The following is a 20,200-nucleotide window of genomic DNA, read 5'->3' as shown; positions in this document are numbered from 1 at the left end:
AAACTATTAAACAAATATAGAAGAAATGAAAATACATAAACCAGGCTGAAAGTAACACAGGTACAGCTGCCAAATGCAGGAATGATAGCTGAGCTGATGGGACCTTTCACACAAAGGTAGGTTACCTTAAAATAATAATAATAATAATAATAATAATAATAATAATAATAATAATAATAATAATAATAATAACAATAATAATAATAATAATAATAATAAGCTGGCATAATGAAAGCTACACCTCGGCTGTAATGAAATAAACCTTGTTGTGTGCAACACATTATTATTCAAATGAATTAAGACTGGCAAAAACAACTCTGATTATGATGAACCATTGATTTGGGGATGATGTCAAGGTCTATGACGGATAAAGAAAGAAAATGGTGCTTTCTCAACGTCCAATCAGAGGTTGCAGAAACACAAAGTAGATGAGAGAACAGTGAGATGTCAACAAGAGCACAAGTGGCGCCTCTATGTGGCCGTAATCGTAAGTGCAGCAGTTGTACAGTATTTGTAATGATCTCTTATCTGGGTTCAACAAGTGGTTGATATCAGTGTCAGGATTAGATTATTATACAGAGTGGTAGAGGAGGGAGAAAGAGACTGCATTTCTTCTGTTTAAGTATTTCTAGTGGTTTTAATTTCACACTTACGTACCATTTTGTAGTTTTTATTTGTTGTTGCTCTTTGAATTCAAATTGAGAGAGAGAGCGTTTGTTACATTGTAACATTTATATGAACACACTTCACAGTATCCACCTGCTCCCAATGCACGACAGTTTTTTTATTTTCATCATTTGTATAGCAACAATTCTTATAAGCATTATAAGATTTTATTATAATTAATAAGTATAATTACATTGTGGACATATGATCAACTTTGTTGCATTTACTTGATATTTACAGTAATTTCATGAATTGTATTGTATAATAACTTATTCACTGCTCGGTCTTACACTCTGACATAGAAGATGTTGAGCTACATGAAAAAAATGAAGATTGTCATGTTGATGATTTGAAATGGGTTCTTTATAAAAGTGAAGGCTGATTTGAAAAGTCTTCAAACAAAAGGGACCTGCAGAGGGCCAAAGTGCACAATGACACATCAGAGGGCAACAGTTCTACATGTTGGTTTTCATTTCCTTTTAATCATTGAGTTATTTTTCATTTAATTGGTGTGCTGATGTTATAACTGAGACATACGCATGTGTATATGACATACTCACGTACACATCACAAGAACACTCAGAAACTGTATTAAACATACAACCATAAATCAGTTCTATAAAATGTTGTCACCAATTTAGGTTTAGCAATTTCTCTTCTTAAATAAAAAATCTTGTCTAAGTAGTTTCAATTTTTTTAGATTTCCACAAGGTGTTTAAAAGACTTGTTACCTGGTAAGGTGGTCAGATGACCTCAGAGAAATGAGCAAAGTCCAGAACTTTGGTTGGAATGTACAAAATACACTCCAGTTTTATTTAAGTTTTCACTTTTTTTTTTTTCAGGTGATCACAAAATTACAAACAAAAACAATAATATACAAAAATAAGATGAAAAGACAATAAAGAAAACTAGGACGACACCGATGACATAACTCCTTCTTCTCGTCACATAATATAGTTCTTAGAAAACATGAATTAACTTCTCTGACTTGTAAAGCTTAGCATCAGCTGTGACCTGTTTTCAATCTAGAATGACAAAGTGTCAGCCGAGGTGAAAAAACCACAGCCGCTTTCAGTCTGAGCAAACAGGCCACAGTTTCTCTGTGGACCTCTCGTCATATCCATCTTTCAGCAGAAGCCTCCTTATTACTACAGGACAAGAACATGTCATTCAGTACACATCAATATCAAACAGAAACATTATTCACGTCAATCATGTCTTTAAATCTCCGAAAAAATACATTGAAAAGCAGATTAAAAAAAGAAACCAAACTTAGCAAGAAGCAGATATTACTGGGTGGCACTTTATAATAAGGTACTTGGAATAAGCATCAACTGACAGGTAATAAGGCCCTGATGAGTCCTTAATAGATGCTTATTTACATAAGAGATTATAAAAGTTGATAACAGCATCTTTAACATGTTTGTCGTTAGATGATAAAACAGTCAGAAGCAAATACAAACTCAAATAAAGAAAAAAAAATATTTGACAAGACTTCTGTCACATGACTACATTTTCTTTTTCTTATTTCTCTTGAGATTTCAGGACATAGTCTTGTCTTGTCTTGGCTATAACCTCTTATTTTTATATACATCTCAGAATGGGTTTTAGTCCAACTGACATTTGTTTAGGTCTTCTCTCTTGACTTTATCCTCGATGTTCGATTATTGACGACGGAGGAGTTTCTCTCCTCTGCCTACTTTAGCCAAGGTCTCTGCTTGTCCTCTCATTTTGTTCAGGCTCTGAACTCGTTGGTTCCAGCCTGGCTTGGCATCAGATTTCTCTCCCTCAATAAGCAGGTCAATGTACTCTGGAGTGGAGAGTGGATTTGGCTTCAGCGCTATCTCTTTAAGTCTGTTTAAACACTCAGCAGAGCTCTTCATCAGTTCCACCACATCATCCTGCACACGATCATATTCAGCTCTCAGTGTTGCAATCATTGCTTCAACGGGTGTCTTAGCCTCTGAGGCTTGATTGTACTTTTCTTGCAGCTCTTTGATTGTTTGTTTTTCTTGAACCTCCTCATACCCCCATCTGTACTTCTGATTATAATGTACACTCCAAATACATCTGCCTGGACACTCAGTACACTTTCCATCTGATCCGATTGCAGCACAGCCCCTTTTATCTGCATCATTGGGTATTCCACAGGGATAGTGACAGGTTTGTTGACACTGCTGACAGTTGGTGATGTACTTCCCAGAACGAGAAATATCTGTTTGAACAGGCTTTTTGACAGTGACGTAAAACTCAAAGTTCTCATTTCTGCTGATCTCTGCCTCGTGCTCTTTCAGTTTCTCACTTGTCTGCTTTATCTGCTCAAGCTTGGCTAACCCAAGTTTAACCTTCACCTGCAAATTTTCAACTGAATTTTCGAGGCTCTGTCTCTCTCTGAGGACGTCTTTTGTCATCGTCAAGCTTTTGGTTTTAATCACATTCAAAGCAACAAAGAACTTCTTCATGCTTTTTGTTCCCATGTTCCAAAACATCTGATCAAAGCCTCCATCCTCATCCTCCTCCCTCATGCTGCCGACTGCAGATGATCTGTTGTCTGCAAACAAGGCTGAATTATTGAATTTGAAGTGAAGTGGCAGCCCGTCTTGTGTTTTAGGACATGGGACACCTGAAGCTTTGATCGCCTCTAGAACTGGAGGACGCTGGCCGTCTGCGAATGTCACCAGCACTCTGATGTTTTCTGCCACATCTTTGCCAAAGATTGAGAGCACAGAGTCAAACACATATTTCTGTGTTGGTGTGAGTCGAGCTAAAGAAGCCTGAGCTACAAAACATATAGCATCAATTTCACTGACACCATCCATAGAAGAGAAGACGTTACGCAGCTGTTCTGTGATCATCCTGTCTCTCTCTATGCCTCTTGTATCTCCAAATCCTGGCGTGTCAACAATGGTCAGTGAGTAGTCTATTTTAAACCCCTCCTGGTGGTTGATCTTGTACACAGTGACTTCAGAAGTCTGGCTTTCAGCTTGTGATTTCGATGGATCCTCATCAACTAACTTAAACCGATGTGGATCCTCCCATTCAACACCCAGAATGCAATTGATCATCCCATCGATGAGAGTTGACTTCCCAGAACCAGTTGCTCCGAGAACCATGATGGTGCGATTGGGTTTATTGGACTCTTTCCCAAAACTGAAACGCCTGCAGCCAGGTATATTGATTTTTTCTTTTACAAGGGGAACATTATAAACATGGAGAGGACCTGTCTCGTTTGTCAGTTTGCTTTTTTCTTTAACAGCATCAGCAATACGTTTAACGCACTCTTGTTCCCCAGAATTACCATTATTTGGTTGTGGATTGACAGGATGTGAATCAGAGAAAGTATTGGTTTGCTCTTTTTCTTCAGCAACACTTGAGTTAGATCCAAAAACAAGTGATTTGACATTCGTCCAGAAGGACCTAACTCTAGATAACATTGTGGAGAGTAACTATGTCACCAGTATTAAAGTAATGATCAGTTGGTACCAGGGCCAGCCCTCTGAAGAGATATTTCTAATGAGAAAATGGACAGCCTCTTGTGGCCAAAGTTCATTTGTCTTGCTCGTGATTGTTGCCTCCGCTGATGAGAAGTGTCGTCTGGTCTGAATCTGCATATATTGGAATAAAAAAGTAAGAAATGAAAATGCTTAATTCACCCAAGGTTGCAGCAACCATGACAGTATACCAATTTGTTTTGATGTTTGCAGATTATAATCATGCAACAGTTGCTCTGGTGCTGGATGGTTAATAAACTTTGTGAGCTTGTTTTCTCCCACAGACAATGACAGGTATGATTTTAATACTGTAATGGACAGAAAATCCACCAAATCAAATAAAACAATGATACTCTCTTAAGTAAGAGTCTACATGAGTCAGAGAGCATCAAAGTAATAAATATCCTATTAGAGAGCTTCAGATCATGCTGATAGGCAGCCAATTGATGTTAAATGTTAAGCTTTGTTGATGTCAAATTCAGCAATTTGAATCAGTTCACTTCTGGAGTTTGGTTCAATCTAGCAGCTACGATGCAGGGTCTGCAGGAGTTAACCTGTGCAGTTAAAATACTTAACTTAATAACAAAAAACAAAAAACAGTGCTGACGATGAATGACAACAAACCTCTGTTGGCTGTTCTTAGCCCAGTCATCTGGTTTAGGAAGCAAGAGTTGTTGACCTTTCGAAAAGCTGCTGGATTATCTCCAAAACTCCTACAATACAAGAAAGGACAAAGTGCCTTAGTGTGCATAGTTGTGTTTATGGTACAGTAATCATATTCTAAGACCTCGTGTGTCTTGATAAGCATTGTTGGGAACACTGATATATTGAAAACATTACCCATTTATAATTTACACTAACTATCTTGTGTTAATAGTCACTGCTGAGGAAAGCATCTCCGAGGAGGTGAAGTGTCCAAAGTCTGATGCAAACAGCAAAAAGCTGCATGGAGTCATGTTCTTTCAGTCTGGAAACAAGGAATTTTCTATCACGTATTTCTTCCTGTTTTGTAAGTGTATTGTTCATTGAAAGACAGTAATATACCCAGTAATGACTTACAATCTGCCAGCAACATTTATAGTTTAGGCAGGCAATATTGAAAATGTTTGTCATCATTAAATTTAATTGCTCAAGTTAAGAAACATATTCTAATTACTTTTAATTACTTTCGTAATACTTCAAAATCGTCTTGTTGAGCCCATTTTTCTGGGTCACTCAGAACGTAGTTAATACGTGTTTCTGGGAACGACCTTATGACTGTCTCCAGAGAAAAATATATAAGTACAAAACATTCATTCTACATTTATTTTTCTTGCCACAGTAACACTTTAAAAAAACAAGTATTTGACTGGAGAGATGTCTTTACTGTTCTCACCAGGTCACAAAGAGCACTAATGTTACTAAATACTACATACTGACTACAACTGCAGCAGTTTAGGGCCTCCAGACACATCTAAACAATCTGATGAGAATTATGTGTCTTATCATGTGTCGCCAATAAACAGATTTTATTTTGCCATTGTTTTGTCACTCCTCACTCATTAGCTTGACAGTTAGCCACATTAACCAACCAGCCAGCCAGCTTCTCTGCCACTAATGGTAACAAGCCAGCAGCCAGCTCGCTAGCAGACTGGAATACTAATATGGGTGTAACAGTACACAGAAGTCATGGTACGGCACATACCTCGGTACAGGGGTAACAATTCAGTACAATTTTCCGTACAACAGGACAAAAATCCCGAAAGCATAAGTCAAGGTTACTTTTCATTAATTTTCATCTTACAGTAGTGCAGTAGTGTTTGTTCCACTGAATTAAGACATTAGAAAAAAGCTGACAGTTTTAGCAGACCTCAGGTATTCAGGAAGCTTGTTCCACAGGTGGAGAGGGTAGAAACCAAAAGCTGCCTCACCTTGCTTCTAAGTGTATTAAACAGTAGACAGTGAACATAAATCTGACATAAGTCAAATTTTTCTGAGGGGCTGATAAAAAAACAAATGTAAACATGATGCAAATTAGGGGTGGGACAAAATATCGATCGTCATCCTTTCTGATGCACTACTCGTATCAATCCGCTGGAACATTAATATTTTAATTAAAAGAATAAGCAGCTCTAAACAGATTTCCCTGCCAATTTGACTCCCCCGTGTCGCTACTCCATGGTTTCATGGCCGCTTGCAATGCCTCCACTCTGATCTGCTTGTTGAGAAAGTGGCTAATGCTCACTAGTGTTGTGACGTTCACGAACGAACCGATTCTTTTGAACGGCTCGTTAACATGAACGATGGGAACTGTATATTAATTAGGAGGAGGACAGTCAGTCTGTTGTGACGTTGTTGTTTGGACAAAATGAGCCAAAGGAAACGGAGCAGCATTTGGATGCACTTTTCTCTTGTGGAAGACAGTAAGGCAAAATGCAATATTTGTCAGAAAAATATTTCTTTTAAGTCCGGTTCAACAAATAATTTGCATAGACACTTGAAAACACAACACCCAACAGTGAAAGTGGCAGAGGTGAGAAGAGAGCCAACTGACTCAGGCAATAGTGATGTCACTGTCAAAGCAGAGTCATATGGCGCAACCTTGTGGAATATTTACAATGAATCCAGATCAGACTTTAAAATCTAGTCCACACATGTCAAATGAGGTTATAATCAATATTTCAGAATAATTCAAACTCAGATATTGGTGGGATATCTAATTTTGCATTATTTTGTTCCAAATCTCACCCCATCAACCTCCCAGTGATTATTTCCAAGATAAAATGAGTTACCACCAGGCTGGCTTCTTAAAACTTAATAAATATAAAAATCAGTCAAATGAGCCAGTTTTTTGAATGGCTCCCCTCAAAGAGCCATAAATCCCATCTCTAATGCTCACGCTGTAAGTGGTGCAGCGGTGAAGGCAATGTTTAACGCAAAGCTTCCTCTCTCGTCCCTGAGGGCTGCCAGTATTACGAAGTCCATCACTGGGTTTATTTGCAAGGACCTCCGCCTGTACAGCGTGGTCGAAAATGAATGAGTGGGAAATACACTCCTATGTGCCACAAACAAGGGCGCTGCATGAGGCCCATACCGGTGCTAATCACAACTCAGAGAAGTGCACTCATGAATTGAAATGTGCTCAGGTTTACATAAAACAAGTTGAAAAGCAGTTAAATGTGTCCAGATATACACAAAACAGGTTTGTCATGCTTTAAAAAGTTGAAGCACTAAAATGTGTCAAGGTTTACATACACAAGTTAGTTTAGCTTGCAAAGCACTAACATTTGTATTTTCATATGTGACTTTTATACAGAAATGTTTTTACAATAATTTGCTTTCATAGTTGTTCTACAGTTCTGTACATTTAATTTACAGATTGACATTGACAAGCTATTATCGGTATCGTGGGCTATGTATTGCGTATCGTATCGTATCGTGAGGTACCCTATGATTCCCACCCCTAATGCAAATGTTAATTACTTCGCTGATGTCCGGTCCTGTCTGCTTTCACACCTAGAGGCTGCTTAAAACAGTGGGGAGAAGTTGGTTTGTATGTATTTATTTATTTATTTCCCCTCTGGTGATTGACACATCTAAGTGATGCTGTCTGTAGAGAGCGTGTTCAACATGTGATTACATTCTTGTACTTTTCAACAGCTTTTAGCACTACTTACTCGATTGGAGAGTGGATCAGAACAGTTATAATCTCGCCCATTGACATATGCCCTCGCCACATAGCAGTCAGATGTATCTGCGTATGACTGGATGCACCGAACCGTGACGTCTGTGCCAAGTTGGCTCAGACCAAATACATCTACACGCGTGCACCCCTAATACCTAATCAAGGTGGCTAATTACTTATTACTAACTACTCCAGGTTGTCGATATGTATCACTATAATTAGTGATACATATCGTTAATTTCAGCTAAGGTAATTAGTTAACAACAAGCACTTTAGCATGACAATAAAAAAATGTAATCCCTCAAGGTGCTTCTTCAAATTAGATGTGGAGTCTTTTGATGCAGAAAGCAGCTTGGTTGATGACCTAACTTCATGAAAGCTGTACATTTTGCAATGTTTTATTTTGTTTTGCTGTTAATTTTTTAGTTGTAGCAGCCTTTCGAATCTAATAGTGGTACTACTCCTACTCTGGGGCAACAGTGAACTAATGTTGTAACATTAAGAGGCAGCCAAGACAGACTTTGTGAATGTTATGAAGCCAGATAGTGTAAATAGCTAGTAGTAGGTTTGGTGCTGGTAACTGTTGTTTTGTGTGTTGCTTTTTGTATTTGTAACGTCACAGCGCAACTCAGCTAGCATTAGCCTTGTTGTTATATCAAGCCCTTTTTGCTCCAGGATGTGTAACTGTACTTGATAGACATGCCCTGAAGATAACGATAAGGCTACTACATGTTAAAAAGAAATGGTGAAGCTGCAGGAATTTATTTGCTTGTCAGCTGTGTGTAACTTTAAAAAAGCACCGAGCAGTTACCTTGCTAACACCATACAAAGACTATTACAAAGCTGTAACAGTAGTGACACTCTGGGAAGTGAGGCTGAGGCTTCTTGAGACTTTGGATGAAACAGGTTTCAATTTTGAAAAGAAAAAATGTTTTAACTATTAAGAAATCTAAAGTTATATGTTGATAGAGCAGAGTCTCAGCAAGCATGCAATATTCCAGTACAACCTCCTGAATTTGTACTTTATTGATTAAATATTAAGGGTGTCAAAGTTAAAGCGATAACGCATTAACGCAAATTCCTCTTAACGCCGTTCATTTTTTTGACACGCACTATGACCCTCAGCCCACTCCATAGTTTAGGAAATCAGGAAGCGATGCAGCAGTAATGCTGTCGATGGCAGCAGAAACAAACCTCCTTGAGCAGAAATTTGAATGGCAAGTTCAGCTTCAAAGCCCTGCCAGATGGTTCTCTCGACAAGAACAAAGTTATTTGCAATTACTGTAGATGTGAACTGAGTTACCATCGGAGTACGTCGAGTCTCAAATATCACTTGCTGGCCAAGCACACAGCTGATGCAGAGAGTGTAGTGTCTGAGTGTTTCTTATACCTCCTGAGCTCTGAGTGACAGGACAGGATGGGACAGGATCAAATGCTTTCCTTTAAGTATATTTGGGAAGGAGACAATGTAGAGGTCTCATGTTCAGGATAACAACACATTAGTTCTGTAGTGTGCTTCAGAGAATAGCTAAAGGAAGAGGCCCACACCAAGGACTGAGGAATTCAGAGGTTCAATGTATACATTTCCATCTAAGCATAGGAAGAGGTTCAGGGTTGATTTAATGTACACATTTCCATTTAAGTATATAGAGACTAACATCAACATAGTAACGCACACATCTCCATGTACACATATTCCCTTGAGAGAGAGATGTTATGCAGACCCATCCTTTTCCCACAGGATAGAGGGCCCTCAGTTCCCCAAAAAGTAAACAATTAGAGAAATAGGCGGGCCTGAGCGAATAGACTCTAAAAAGACACACACACCAGAGAACGGGGGTGATTTTGGTTGATCTCCTTAGACTGAGGGTCAGAGAGGAGTTCTGATAGAGCAGAGGGCAAAGCATTTTGGGCATCACTTTGCCAAGATTTGAGAATACCAGGGAGTGCACACTCTGGTTCGGACGCTGGCTTGAAATCTGTTTCAATAAAGATTGCTCTGTCAAATCCACCCAGCCTTGCCTCCGCGGAATCTTTTATCAACATACTACACACCGACACCTTTCGAGGACGACAGCCCATACACCTCAAGAGCTAGCAGGCCAATTAACATTGTGTAGTTAACCTTTACAAGTGTAAAGTTGGACACTACATTGTGTTAGTATTACTAAGTGTTACATTCAGGTCAGTATGTCTGTTGTTGCTTGTTGGGCTTGAGGTTATTCTGGAGAATATTCTGGACAGTATTTGTCATTGCTTTGGATTGTTGAAATAATAATAAACATAAATTTGCATTAAAGCAAGCATATTTGTCCACTCCCATGTTGATAAGAGTATTAAAAGAAATTTCCCCCCTTGATATATTTGCCATGGAGGTCAAGTGTTTGTTGTTTTTATGCCAGTTGGCTATAAGGGAGGCTGGCAATGGAAGTGACCCTTTCGTATGAAGGAAAATGGATTCAAAGCAGCCCAGTCTGCAGGATATAATGTAAGAAGTTAATGTTTCTCCAAACCACTGATACATCCAAATTTCTACATGTGATAGGCTACGTATATGGGGATAGGATATTCCCAACGGTGACTACAGGCCAGGTAAAGAGGCAGCTGGAAAGACTACACCAGCGAAAGGCTGCAGGCCCTGATGGCATCACACCCAGGATCCTGAAGACCTGTGCCAGCCAGCTGTCTCCTGTACTGGCACATCTGTACAACCTGAGCCTGAGTCTGGAGAAAGTCCCTGCTGTGGAAGACATCCTGCTTGGTTCCAGTCCCCAAGAAGTCGAGACCATCCGACCCGGCAGACTACAGACCAGTCGCCCTCACATCTCATGTGATGAAGGTCCTGGAGAGACTGGTCTTAGCCTAGCTGAGGCCACAGGTGAGGACGTATCTGGACCCTTTGCAATTTGCCTATCAGCCCTATTTAGGAGTCAATGATGCTGTCATCTACCTGCTGCAACGAGCCCATATGCATCTGGATGGTGGAGGAGGCACTGTGAGGATCACATTCTTTGATTTCTCCAGTGCTTTCAACACCATTCAACCTCTGCTACTGGGTGAGACGCTGCAGGTGATGGGTGTTGACGACGCATGGATCTCCTGGATTACTGACTACTTGATAGGCAGGCCACAGTTTGTCCGTCTGGGCAGTGTCCTGTCTGATGTGGTGGTCAGTGATACAGGAGCTCCACAGGGAACTGTGCTTTCTCCCTTCCTCTTCACCTTATACACCACTGACTTTCAGTACAACTCTGAGTCGTGTTACCTGCAGAAGTTTTCTGACGACTCAGCTGTTGTCGGGTGTGTAAGAGAGGGAGAGGAGGGGGAGTACAGGACACTGGTAGACAACTTTGTTGAGTGGTCCGAACAGAATCACCTGAGGCTGAATGTCAACAAGACCAGAGAGATGGTGATTGACTTCAGGAGGAAGAAGATGCCTTCACAGCCACTACGGATCAGGGGGGAGGTGGTGGAAGAGGTGGATGACTACAAGTACCTGGGAGTGGTGATAGACAACAGACTGGACTGGAAAACTAATACCGAGGCTGTGTACAAGAAGGGGATGAGCAGACTCTATTTCCTGAGGAAGCTGAGATCCTTCAACGTGTGCAGCAAGATGTTGGAGATCTTCTACCAGTCTGTTGTTGCCGGAGCAATTTTCTTTGCTGCTGTGTGTTGGGGCAGCAGCATCAGAGCCAGCGACACTAACAGACTTGATAAAATCATCAAAAAGGCTGGCTCCGTACTCGGTCTCAGGCTGGACTCTTTTGAGACCGTGGTGGAGAGGAGAACGCTGAAGAAACTTTTATCCATCATGGACAATGATCAGCACCCTCTCCATCACACAGTAGACAGACAGCGGAGTACCTTCTCTCACAGGCTGCTTCAGCTCCGCTGTCGAAGGGACAGATACAGGAAATCTTTCCTGCCACATGCCATCACACTGTATAATAACAGCTGAAACTCTGGTCATAACATACAGTCTCTACGCACTTTATATGTTTTTACACTGTTCTGCACCTCATCTGTTCACTGCACCTTATACTTTATGTTGCACTACAATTAATACTGCTTGTGTATACACCAACATTGCTCATTTATACATTTTTATACATATTTTTTGTATATATACATTTTTTATATTACATTTTATATTGTTATGTTAATATGTCTAGGATGTTCTCTTTATTTCACTGTCTTGTCATTTGTCTCTGTGTGTAATGCTGCTGCTACACCTTAATTTCCCAGCTTGGGATCAATAAAGTATATCTATTCTATTCTATCTATTCTATTCTATTAGAATACTGACATAAACTGCGCGCCAGCAATGAGACTTGCTCGCGCGCAAACTGGATCCGCACGCACATTTTTTTTTTCCGAGCGCTTTCAAAGCACTCGTGAGCTATTTTGTATCCTGCATCTCTGCCCCCTCAAGCAATATTGTAGCCTGCGAGGAGAAAAACAGCTCGAGCGTGCGCAGAGTCCACTCGCAATACTTTCCCCTGCTCGCGCGCGAGTGATTTTTGTTAGTGGGCGGTTTTTGTCAGCAAGGGGGTGGGCCTGGGGGGCGGGCCTGGGGGGCATGCCAATCACCATTGTATCCCGAATATAATTGGTTGAGCGAATTCGCCAAGTGGACAGCAAGGTAAGGCAACACCACTAGGACAAACGGGACAAACCACACAGCCCTGAATGCCTGAATGACATGTATTGTGATTTGGTGTCTTGACTTGAATGTTTGCAAAATGTCACACAGAGCAATGAACTTCAATATGTTTGTCTGAGTCTTTTCTTTCCTCCATCGTTGACATTAATCTGATAAAACGCTGATCATTTTTTGTAACTTGGGTCCTGTTGCACACAGACTGTACATTTTTTATTTTGGTAAAACTGTTTTGTTCATATTCTAGATCTACTTCTTTCTCCCTGAAAATTATAAACGTAATACATATATATATATATGTATATATATATATATATATATATATATATATATATATATGTATATATATATATATATATATATATATACACATATATGTATATATATATATGTGTGTATATATATATATATATATATGTGTATATATATAGATATATATGCCGGTCAACATTAAAACCACTGATGTGTGAAGAGTATATCATTGATCATCTTTTTACAATGCAATGTTCGGCTGGAAAACGTTGGGTCCAGCAAACATGGCAGGATGATGTGTGCCAACACACTGTAACACCCAGGGAACTTGACAAAGACTTCAAGGTGTTAACCTGGCCTCCAAGTTCCCAAGATCCCAACATCATCCCAACACACCAATCAAAGATCTGTAGGGGATCCACGGAGGCCCCAACTCACAACCCACAGGCTACTGAATATTAGGTGTGACCACAGTTTGTGCTGGAACCATAAAATCCCTGACAGCATCAATCAGTCAATCAATCTTTATTTGTATAGCGGCATTTCACAACAAAAGTCATCTCATGACGCTTTTCCAAATTGAGCAGGTCTAAACCATACTCATTGATTAATGTATTGACAGAGACCAAACATTTCCCCCATGAGCAAGCACTAGGCAACAGTGTTGAGAAGAAACTGCCTTTTAAGAGACAGGAACCTGGATTAGAACTGGACTCAGCAGCCACAACAGTAGTAAAGTTTTACTAATTGAGATATGAATAGTAATAATTATAACAGTAATAACAATAATAATAATAATAATAATAATTATAATAGAACTCAAGCAGGACCACCATCCATGGGAACACATGAGATGAGAGAGCATTAACACCAAGTAAATGTTAGACCTGGTGATGCCACTGGTTGCATGTACGTTGCGGAACGGCTCCTCTACAGTTTTGCTCCGTGCTCCGTCTTGACATCCCTGACACTCTCACATTAAATACAAAGAAACAGAAGAAAACAGATAATGGAAATGAATTAAGACAAACCTCTGTTGACTGTTCTCAGTCCAGTCGCACAGCTCAGAATCTGATGCTGATATTTCAAAGTGCTGCTTTGGATTTACACCTCGTTCTCCAAATTCCTAAAACAAAAAGAGGAAGTTACTTTTGATGGACCTATTCCTATTTGAAAGTCTGACTTTTATTCACATTTAGTCATCCTTTCTGCACAGACAGACATCTGCAGGTACATTAATGATCTTTTTAATGTGCTGCACCTGACCAGCTAATTAGCTCTCTATCCTGAAAACTGATGTAAGCAGTGTTTGATTCCTCTTTCAACAAGATAAGGTCCACAACAATACAACAGGTATTCATGTAAGTTAGCTGTAAGTTAGATAAGAAGGAGAATTGAGACGGAAAGAGAATGACATTAAACTGGCAAATGTCATCATCACTAAACTGCCTACTCCTGCACACTTTACTCTGTTTCTTCTGTAAATGTAGAAGAATATCAGCCGTGAGTAACAATACTGGTAACGCTTTAGATCACAGTCTGGACTAACAGACTTGGACTAACAGTGTGCCAGTACAGTATGTACCAATACATATATGTAGGTGCATGAGAACAAGATGTGAAGTTAAGAAATAAGGGCGTCACAATTCAGGATCTTTCAAAGAATATATACCTTAGTTATTATTTAACTACTGGGTGCCTATTCTGTTACTAGTAGGTCTTCAGTATGACCATAACACTGAGCAAAAATCTTCATGTAATATATATATATATATATATATATATATATATATATATATATATATACACATACATATATATATGTGTGTATATATATGTATATATATATGTATATATATGTTTATGTATATATGTATATGTATATATATATATATATATATATATACACACATATATACATATATATATATTTTTATATATATATATATATACATATATATGTGTGTATATATATGTATATATGTATATATATATCTATATACATGTTTATGTATATATGTATATGTATATATATATATACACACACATATATACATATATATACATATATATATGTGTGTATATGTATATATATATATGTATATATATATCTATATATATGTTTATGTATATGTATATATATATATATACACACACACACATATACATATATACACATATGTATATATATACATATATATGTATATATATACACACATATATATGTATATACACCACACACCCCCTTCACCGACACTCTTCCTCATCCCTCGCCAGCAGAGGCACAGACCACTGTCCAGCTCACTAGCGCCCCCGTACGACCCAACCAGTCATTATCCCTCCCACCTGAAACATTCCCCATACAATCCATCATAACACAGAGACCACCCCGCCCATGCTGTACATCCAGGACTATGAAGAAAAACAACAACTTGCTCCCCATACACTGCACTCCTGCCACCCCCTCCTCGACTCAGATCCAAAAACACCTCAAACTGGTCCTACTCAACACCCGCTCTCTGACCAACAAAAGTGCCATCCTACATGAACTAATCACTGAAAATAAACTCGACCTCCTCTGTCTAACCGAAACCTGGCACAAACCTCTCGATTACCTCTCCCTAAATCAGACCACACCCACTGGCTACACCTACATTGACAAACCACGCCCTGACGGACGGGGTGGTGGCGTTGCTGCCATCTTCAAGAAAAATTTCCTTGCATCCACTATCTCCATCCCTCCTGCTCAGTCTTTCGAACATATTGCCCTCAAACTGCCTGGTCCCACCCCCCTGGTCATCACCATCATCTACCGTCCCCCCAAACCAAACCACTCCTTCCTCTCAGACCTCGCCGAATTCCTCACCCAGCTATCCGCCATATCCCCCTCAATTCTGCTGCTGGGTGATTTCAATATCCATATCGATGACCCTAACTCCAAAAGTGCAACAGACCTCCTGGAACTGCTTCATTGCCTTCAATTCACTCAGCATGTCAACTTCCCCACCCACTGTCGCGGCCACATCCTGGACCTAGTCTGCTCTGCCGGTCTCACCCTTAATAAACTCTCCAGCCTCAACCTACAGATCTCTGATCACCTGGCCATCATCATGGATTTCATCACCCCCCTGCGTCCCCCAAAACTCAAACGCAACATTACCTTCAGGAACATTAAATCCATCTCCCCCTCAGCTTTTTCTGACTTGTTGGCCAACACACTGTCCACCCCCCCTTTAACTTTTAACCCCACGGACCTGGTCAACCATTACAATGACACACTGTCCCTCTGCCTCAATAACCTGGCCCCCCTCAAAACCAAATCAGTCTCTTTCACCCACTCAGCTCCCTGGTACACTCCCCAACTCCGTCAAATGAAAATCCGTAAACGCCAGCTTGAAAGACTCTACAAGAAAACCGGTCTCACAGTCCATCTCAACATTTACACAGACCACCTCTCAGACTACAAAAACGCCCTCACTGCTGCACGGTCCACCTACTACTCTCAGCTTATTCACTCTGGCTCCAACAACCCCAAGACTCTCTTCTCCACCATCAACAAACTCCTCAAACCCTGCGACAACACCCTCACCTCCTTCACAGTCAACAAACGCAACTCCTTCCTGGCATCCTTTCAGTCTAAGATTGACACTATCTACAACCAACTACGCACTCCCCCCCCCATGTCAGCCTCTCCACCTCTCACCCCCCCCACCACCACCACCACTACTCAACCTCTGTCACAGTTTACCCCTGTCTCTCCCCTGGAACTCCTCCCCATTATCACCAAGATAAAAAACTCGACTTCTGTTCTGGACCCTATCCCATCCTCCATCGTGAAATCCTGCCTCCCTACAATCTCCCCATTAATCGCCATCATTATTAACTCCTCCCTCTCCTCTGGCTCTGTCCCCGAATCCCTCAAACTGGCCGCTGTCACCCCCATCCTCAAAAAACCCGGCCTGGATCCTGACATCATCTCAAACTTCCGTCCCATCTCAAACCTCCCTTTCCTGTCAAAGATTCTGGAACGTGTTGTCGCCTCACAAATCCGAACCCACCTCCACTCTCATGAACTATACGAACCTTTTCAATCTGGATTTCGCCCCAAACACAGCACCGAAACCGCTCTCCTGAAAATTACCAATGACCTCCTCCTCTCTTCAGACTCCGGCCACCTCAGTATACTCATCCTCCTTGACCTCACTGCAGCCTTCGACACCATCAACCACTCCATCCTCCTGTCCCGCCTACAAACATTTCTCAACATCACTGGCTCCGCTCTCTCCTGGCTCAAATCCTACCTCTCAGACAGACAACAGTTCATCCATGTCAACAACTGCTCCTCCTCCACTGCCCCCCTGCTTCAAGGCGTCCCCCAGGGCTCAGTGCTCGGTCCACTCCTCTTCATCATCTATCTACTACCCCTTGGCTCCATCATCCGTCGGCATGGTCTCCGTTTTCACTGCTATGCCGACGACATCCAACTCCACATCTCCACAAAATCCATCACCCCTGCCACCCACTCTACCCTCACAAACTGCCTGTCAGAACTACAATCTTGGCTGCAAAAAAACTTTCTCAAACTCAACAGTGACAAATCTGAAATCATACTCATTGGCCCAAAACATCTCACCACATCGACCCAGAACTTCACCCTCAGCTTTGACAACATCAACCTGTCTCCCTCTCCCTCCATCCGTAACCTTGGCATCATCATGGACAGTACTCTTTCATTCGAACAGCACATCAGCCGCCTCACCCAAACTGCTTTCTTCCATCTAAAAAACATTGCCCGCCTCCGCCCACTACTCTCCTTCTCTGCAGCTGAGACTCTCATCCACGCATTTATCACTTCAAGACTGGACTACTGCAACAGCATCCTCTATGGCTCATCTTCCAAAGTCCTCAATAAACTTCAATACATCCAAAACTCTGCTGCCCGCCTCCTCACCCACACCCGCTCCCGTGAACATATCACCCCCGTACTCCAAAACCTTCACTGGCTCCCTGTCCCTCACCGAATCAACTTCAAGCTCCTCCTACTCACCCATAAAGCCCTCCACAACCAGGCCCCTCCCTACCTCATGGACATGCTCCACCACCACACTCCTTCTCGAAACCTCAGATCCTCAGACGCTAACCTTCTCTCACCCCCCCTCAGGACCAAGCACCGTACCTGGGGGGATAGAGCCTTCTCCATTGCTGCCCCCTCCCTCTGGAACTCCCTCCCCAAACACATCCGTGACTGCCCAGACTCATCCACCTTCAAGTCATTACTCAAAACCCACCTCTTCAAACTCGCTTTTCATCTGCACCTGTAGCAGTTTGCTGTACTCAACCTGTTCTCCCAAAAACCTACACAGATCCATATCCTCATACACTGTTCTTTTTACTACATATTTCTCCTCTATCGCACTATGCACTTGAGTTTATGCACCATGCACTTGATTTTATGTATTCTTGTATGTATTCCATTCTTGTAAAGTGTCTTTGAGAGTTTTTAAAAGCGCTGTACAAATAAAATGTATTATTATTATTATTATTATTATATACATACACTGTCAGAAAAGTTGAGATCCATAAACTGCTGCCATATACAAATGCAAGTATAAAGGACATTATACATAGTCCTAATTGTGATTTAGAAATTTATAAAAGCTCTGTCTATTATATTGTGTTGAACACGTAATGATTCTGTCATTTAAAAATAAATTACAGAAAAAAAACTTTTCCATGGGATTACATTGTTTTTTAAATGCACCTGTAGTCTCACCTCTAAATTAAATAATAATAATCATCAGGTAAAAAACAAACGTGACTTTTCATAAATGATGAAAAAGAGCCTTTTATTTTTTTCTAGTTTGGATTTGTATCAGTTTGTTGGCCCAAATGTTAAGGAAGTTTCTTAATACACAGCAAATCAAATAGTCTTTAAACGGGAAAACACACAAATCATTGAAATTAGCATTATGAGGTTTGGACAGCAGGACAGTCACAGAAGTGAAGTAAATACTTTCTGTTTTTTCTGGTCTAGGGATGGACCCTGCAGCGAACGATGGAGTTGGCAGCGCTCGGCCGGCCGTTCAGCCTGGGGATGCTGTACGACTGCCGCAGTGATACACTTCCTGGTAAGTATTGACATGTAATCACAACAAGATGGTGGCTGCTGGTCTGAACTTGTGAGTTGAGGGCAGCCAATTTTTTAAAAAATCGGAAAAATCTTAAAAGGGACAAAAACAACATGTTTTTCCTCTTACCTGCAGTGCTATTTATCACAAAACAAAACTTTTCCATGGTACTACATTTTTTTTTATGCACCTGTATATATAACGAGTCTCACCTCTGTGCTGTGCATTAACCTCACTGCCACAATTGACAAGAGTGTATTTGTTATACTATGCAACAATTTTTATAAGACTAAAATCCTCACTATCACATAAACACCAGAACATATGAAAGAAGGAACTAACAGCTGTTCAGCAACTTACCGCTCAGATTGTCTCTGATTCAGGAAAGGAGGGCGAGTTCTGCTTCAGCTTAGTCTGCGGCTGCTGTATATATACAGGGAACACGCCTGCCTGTGTAGGGCTGGAGCTGAGGTTAACATAATTAATGCCTTCGTAACAGTGGGACCATTTCTCGGAAACCCTTCACAGATGTGAAAGTGAAAGTGAAAGAGAAGTTGTTGCATTGCAACACATCTTGAAAACTTCCAAAAATAATCAATGACTAATAAGCATAATGGAAGCAGTCACAAATAAGGGTTCACTTCTGCTGATGATTTTAGGCTTTCCTGAATAATTTGTAATCCTCCTTCTTCATTTTTCCATTTACTCTCTTTAGAGCAGCAGATCCACTGACAGCAAACCAGCCCCACAGCATCATACTACCAGCAGCATGCTGGACAGGGAGTATGGTGTTGTTGAAGTTAAAGGCCTTCTCACCTCCAAACAGATTGGAAATGACTCCAAGTGACTTTCCTGACTTGTTCAGATCAATAATGTGCTCTTTCTGATCAATGCTGAGCTCTTTAGACTTTTCCATTGTAGTGTTTGTGTCTGAGTCTAGTGGCTGTATCACACAAGACCAGCAACATCAATCATAAAATCACTCAGAAGAAGTTAAGAGGCCATGATACAAAGAAACCCGGATTCACACAACTTTCTATAATCACAGAAACTGATTGTTAGAATTACTGTATGTATATTTTTGAGCCAGCAGATTTGGTCTTTGGTCAAGACCCAGATTCAGATTTGAAGCAAAGTTCATGAATGTTTCTCGTGATAAAGTAGTTTGTGTTGCACTCATTCCATCACAGAAAAAGGAGAACTGTAGAAATCACTGGAACTGAAACCTGCCATGATGTACGTTTTCTTTACTCTCAACTTTTGACTGCAACTGTACATATACTCACAAAACAAGGTCATAAAGGGACATGTTTGACGCTAGTTTTGAAAAGGAAAA

At 40.7% G+C, this 20,200-nt stretch overlaps 2 protein-coding genes across 2 annotated transcripts in view; one reads left to right on the top strand and one right to left on the bottom strand.

The window, feature by feature from the left end:
* Nucleotides 1-1,445: 1,445 nt before the first annotated feature.
* LOC141017312 (uncharacterized) lies at nt 1,446-19,322 on the bottom strand. The gene is made up of 4 exons (XM_073491980.1): nt 19,225-19,322; nt 13,768-13,862; nt 4,782-4,870; nt 1,446-4,271 (listed from the first exon to the last, which is right to left on the bottom strand). Exon 4 carries the CDS (start codon nt 4,098-4,100, stop codon nt 2,331-2,333), a length of 1,770 nt encoding a protein of 589 aa, XP_073348081.1. The 5' UTR covers nt 4,101-4,271; nt 4,782-4,870; nt 13,768-13,862; nt 19,225-19,322; the 3' UTR covers nt 1,446-2,330.
* The window catches only part of LOC141017104 (verrucotoxin subunit beta-like), a 7,746-nt gene continuing 6,337 nt past the window's right edge, over nt 18,792-20,200 (top strand). Inside the window, exon 1 of the mRNA XM_073491721.1 lies at nt 18,792-18,864. Within this exon, the coding sequence (XP_073347822.1) occupies nt 18,792-18,864 (73 nt within the window). The remainder of the gene's footprint in view (nt 18,865-20,200) is intronic.

Source organism: Pagrus major, chromosome 21 (assembly GCF_040436345.1).
Source record: "Pagrus major chromosome 21, Pma_NU_1.0".
Classification (NCBI taxonomy): Eukaryota; Metazoa; Chordata; class Actinopteri; order Spariformes; family Sparidae; genus Pagrus; species Pagrus major.
The sequence above is the reverse complement of the archived record's forward strand: the minus strand, read 5'-3'. Positions and strand labels throughout refer to the sequence as shown.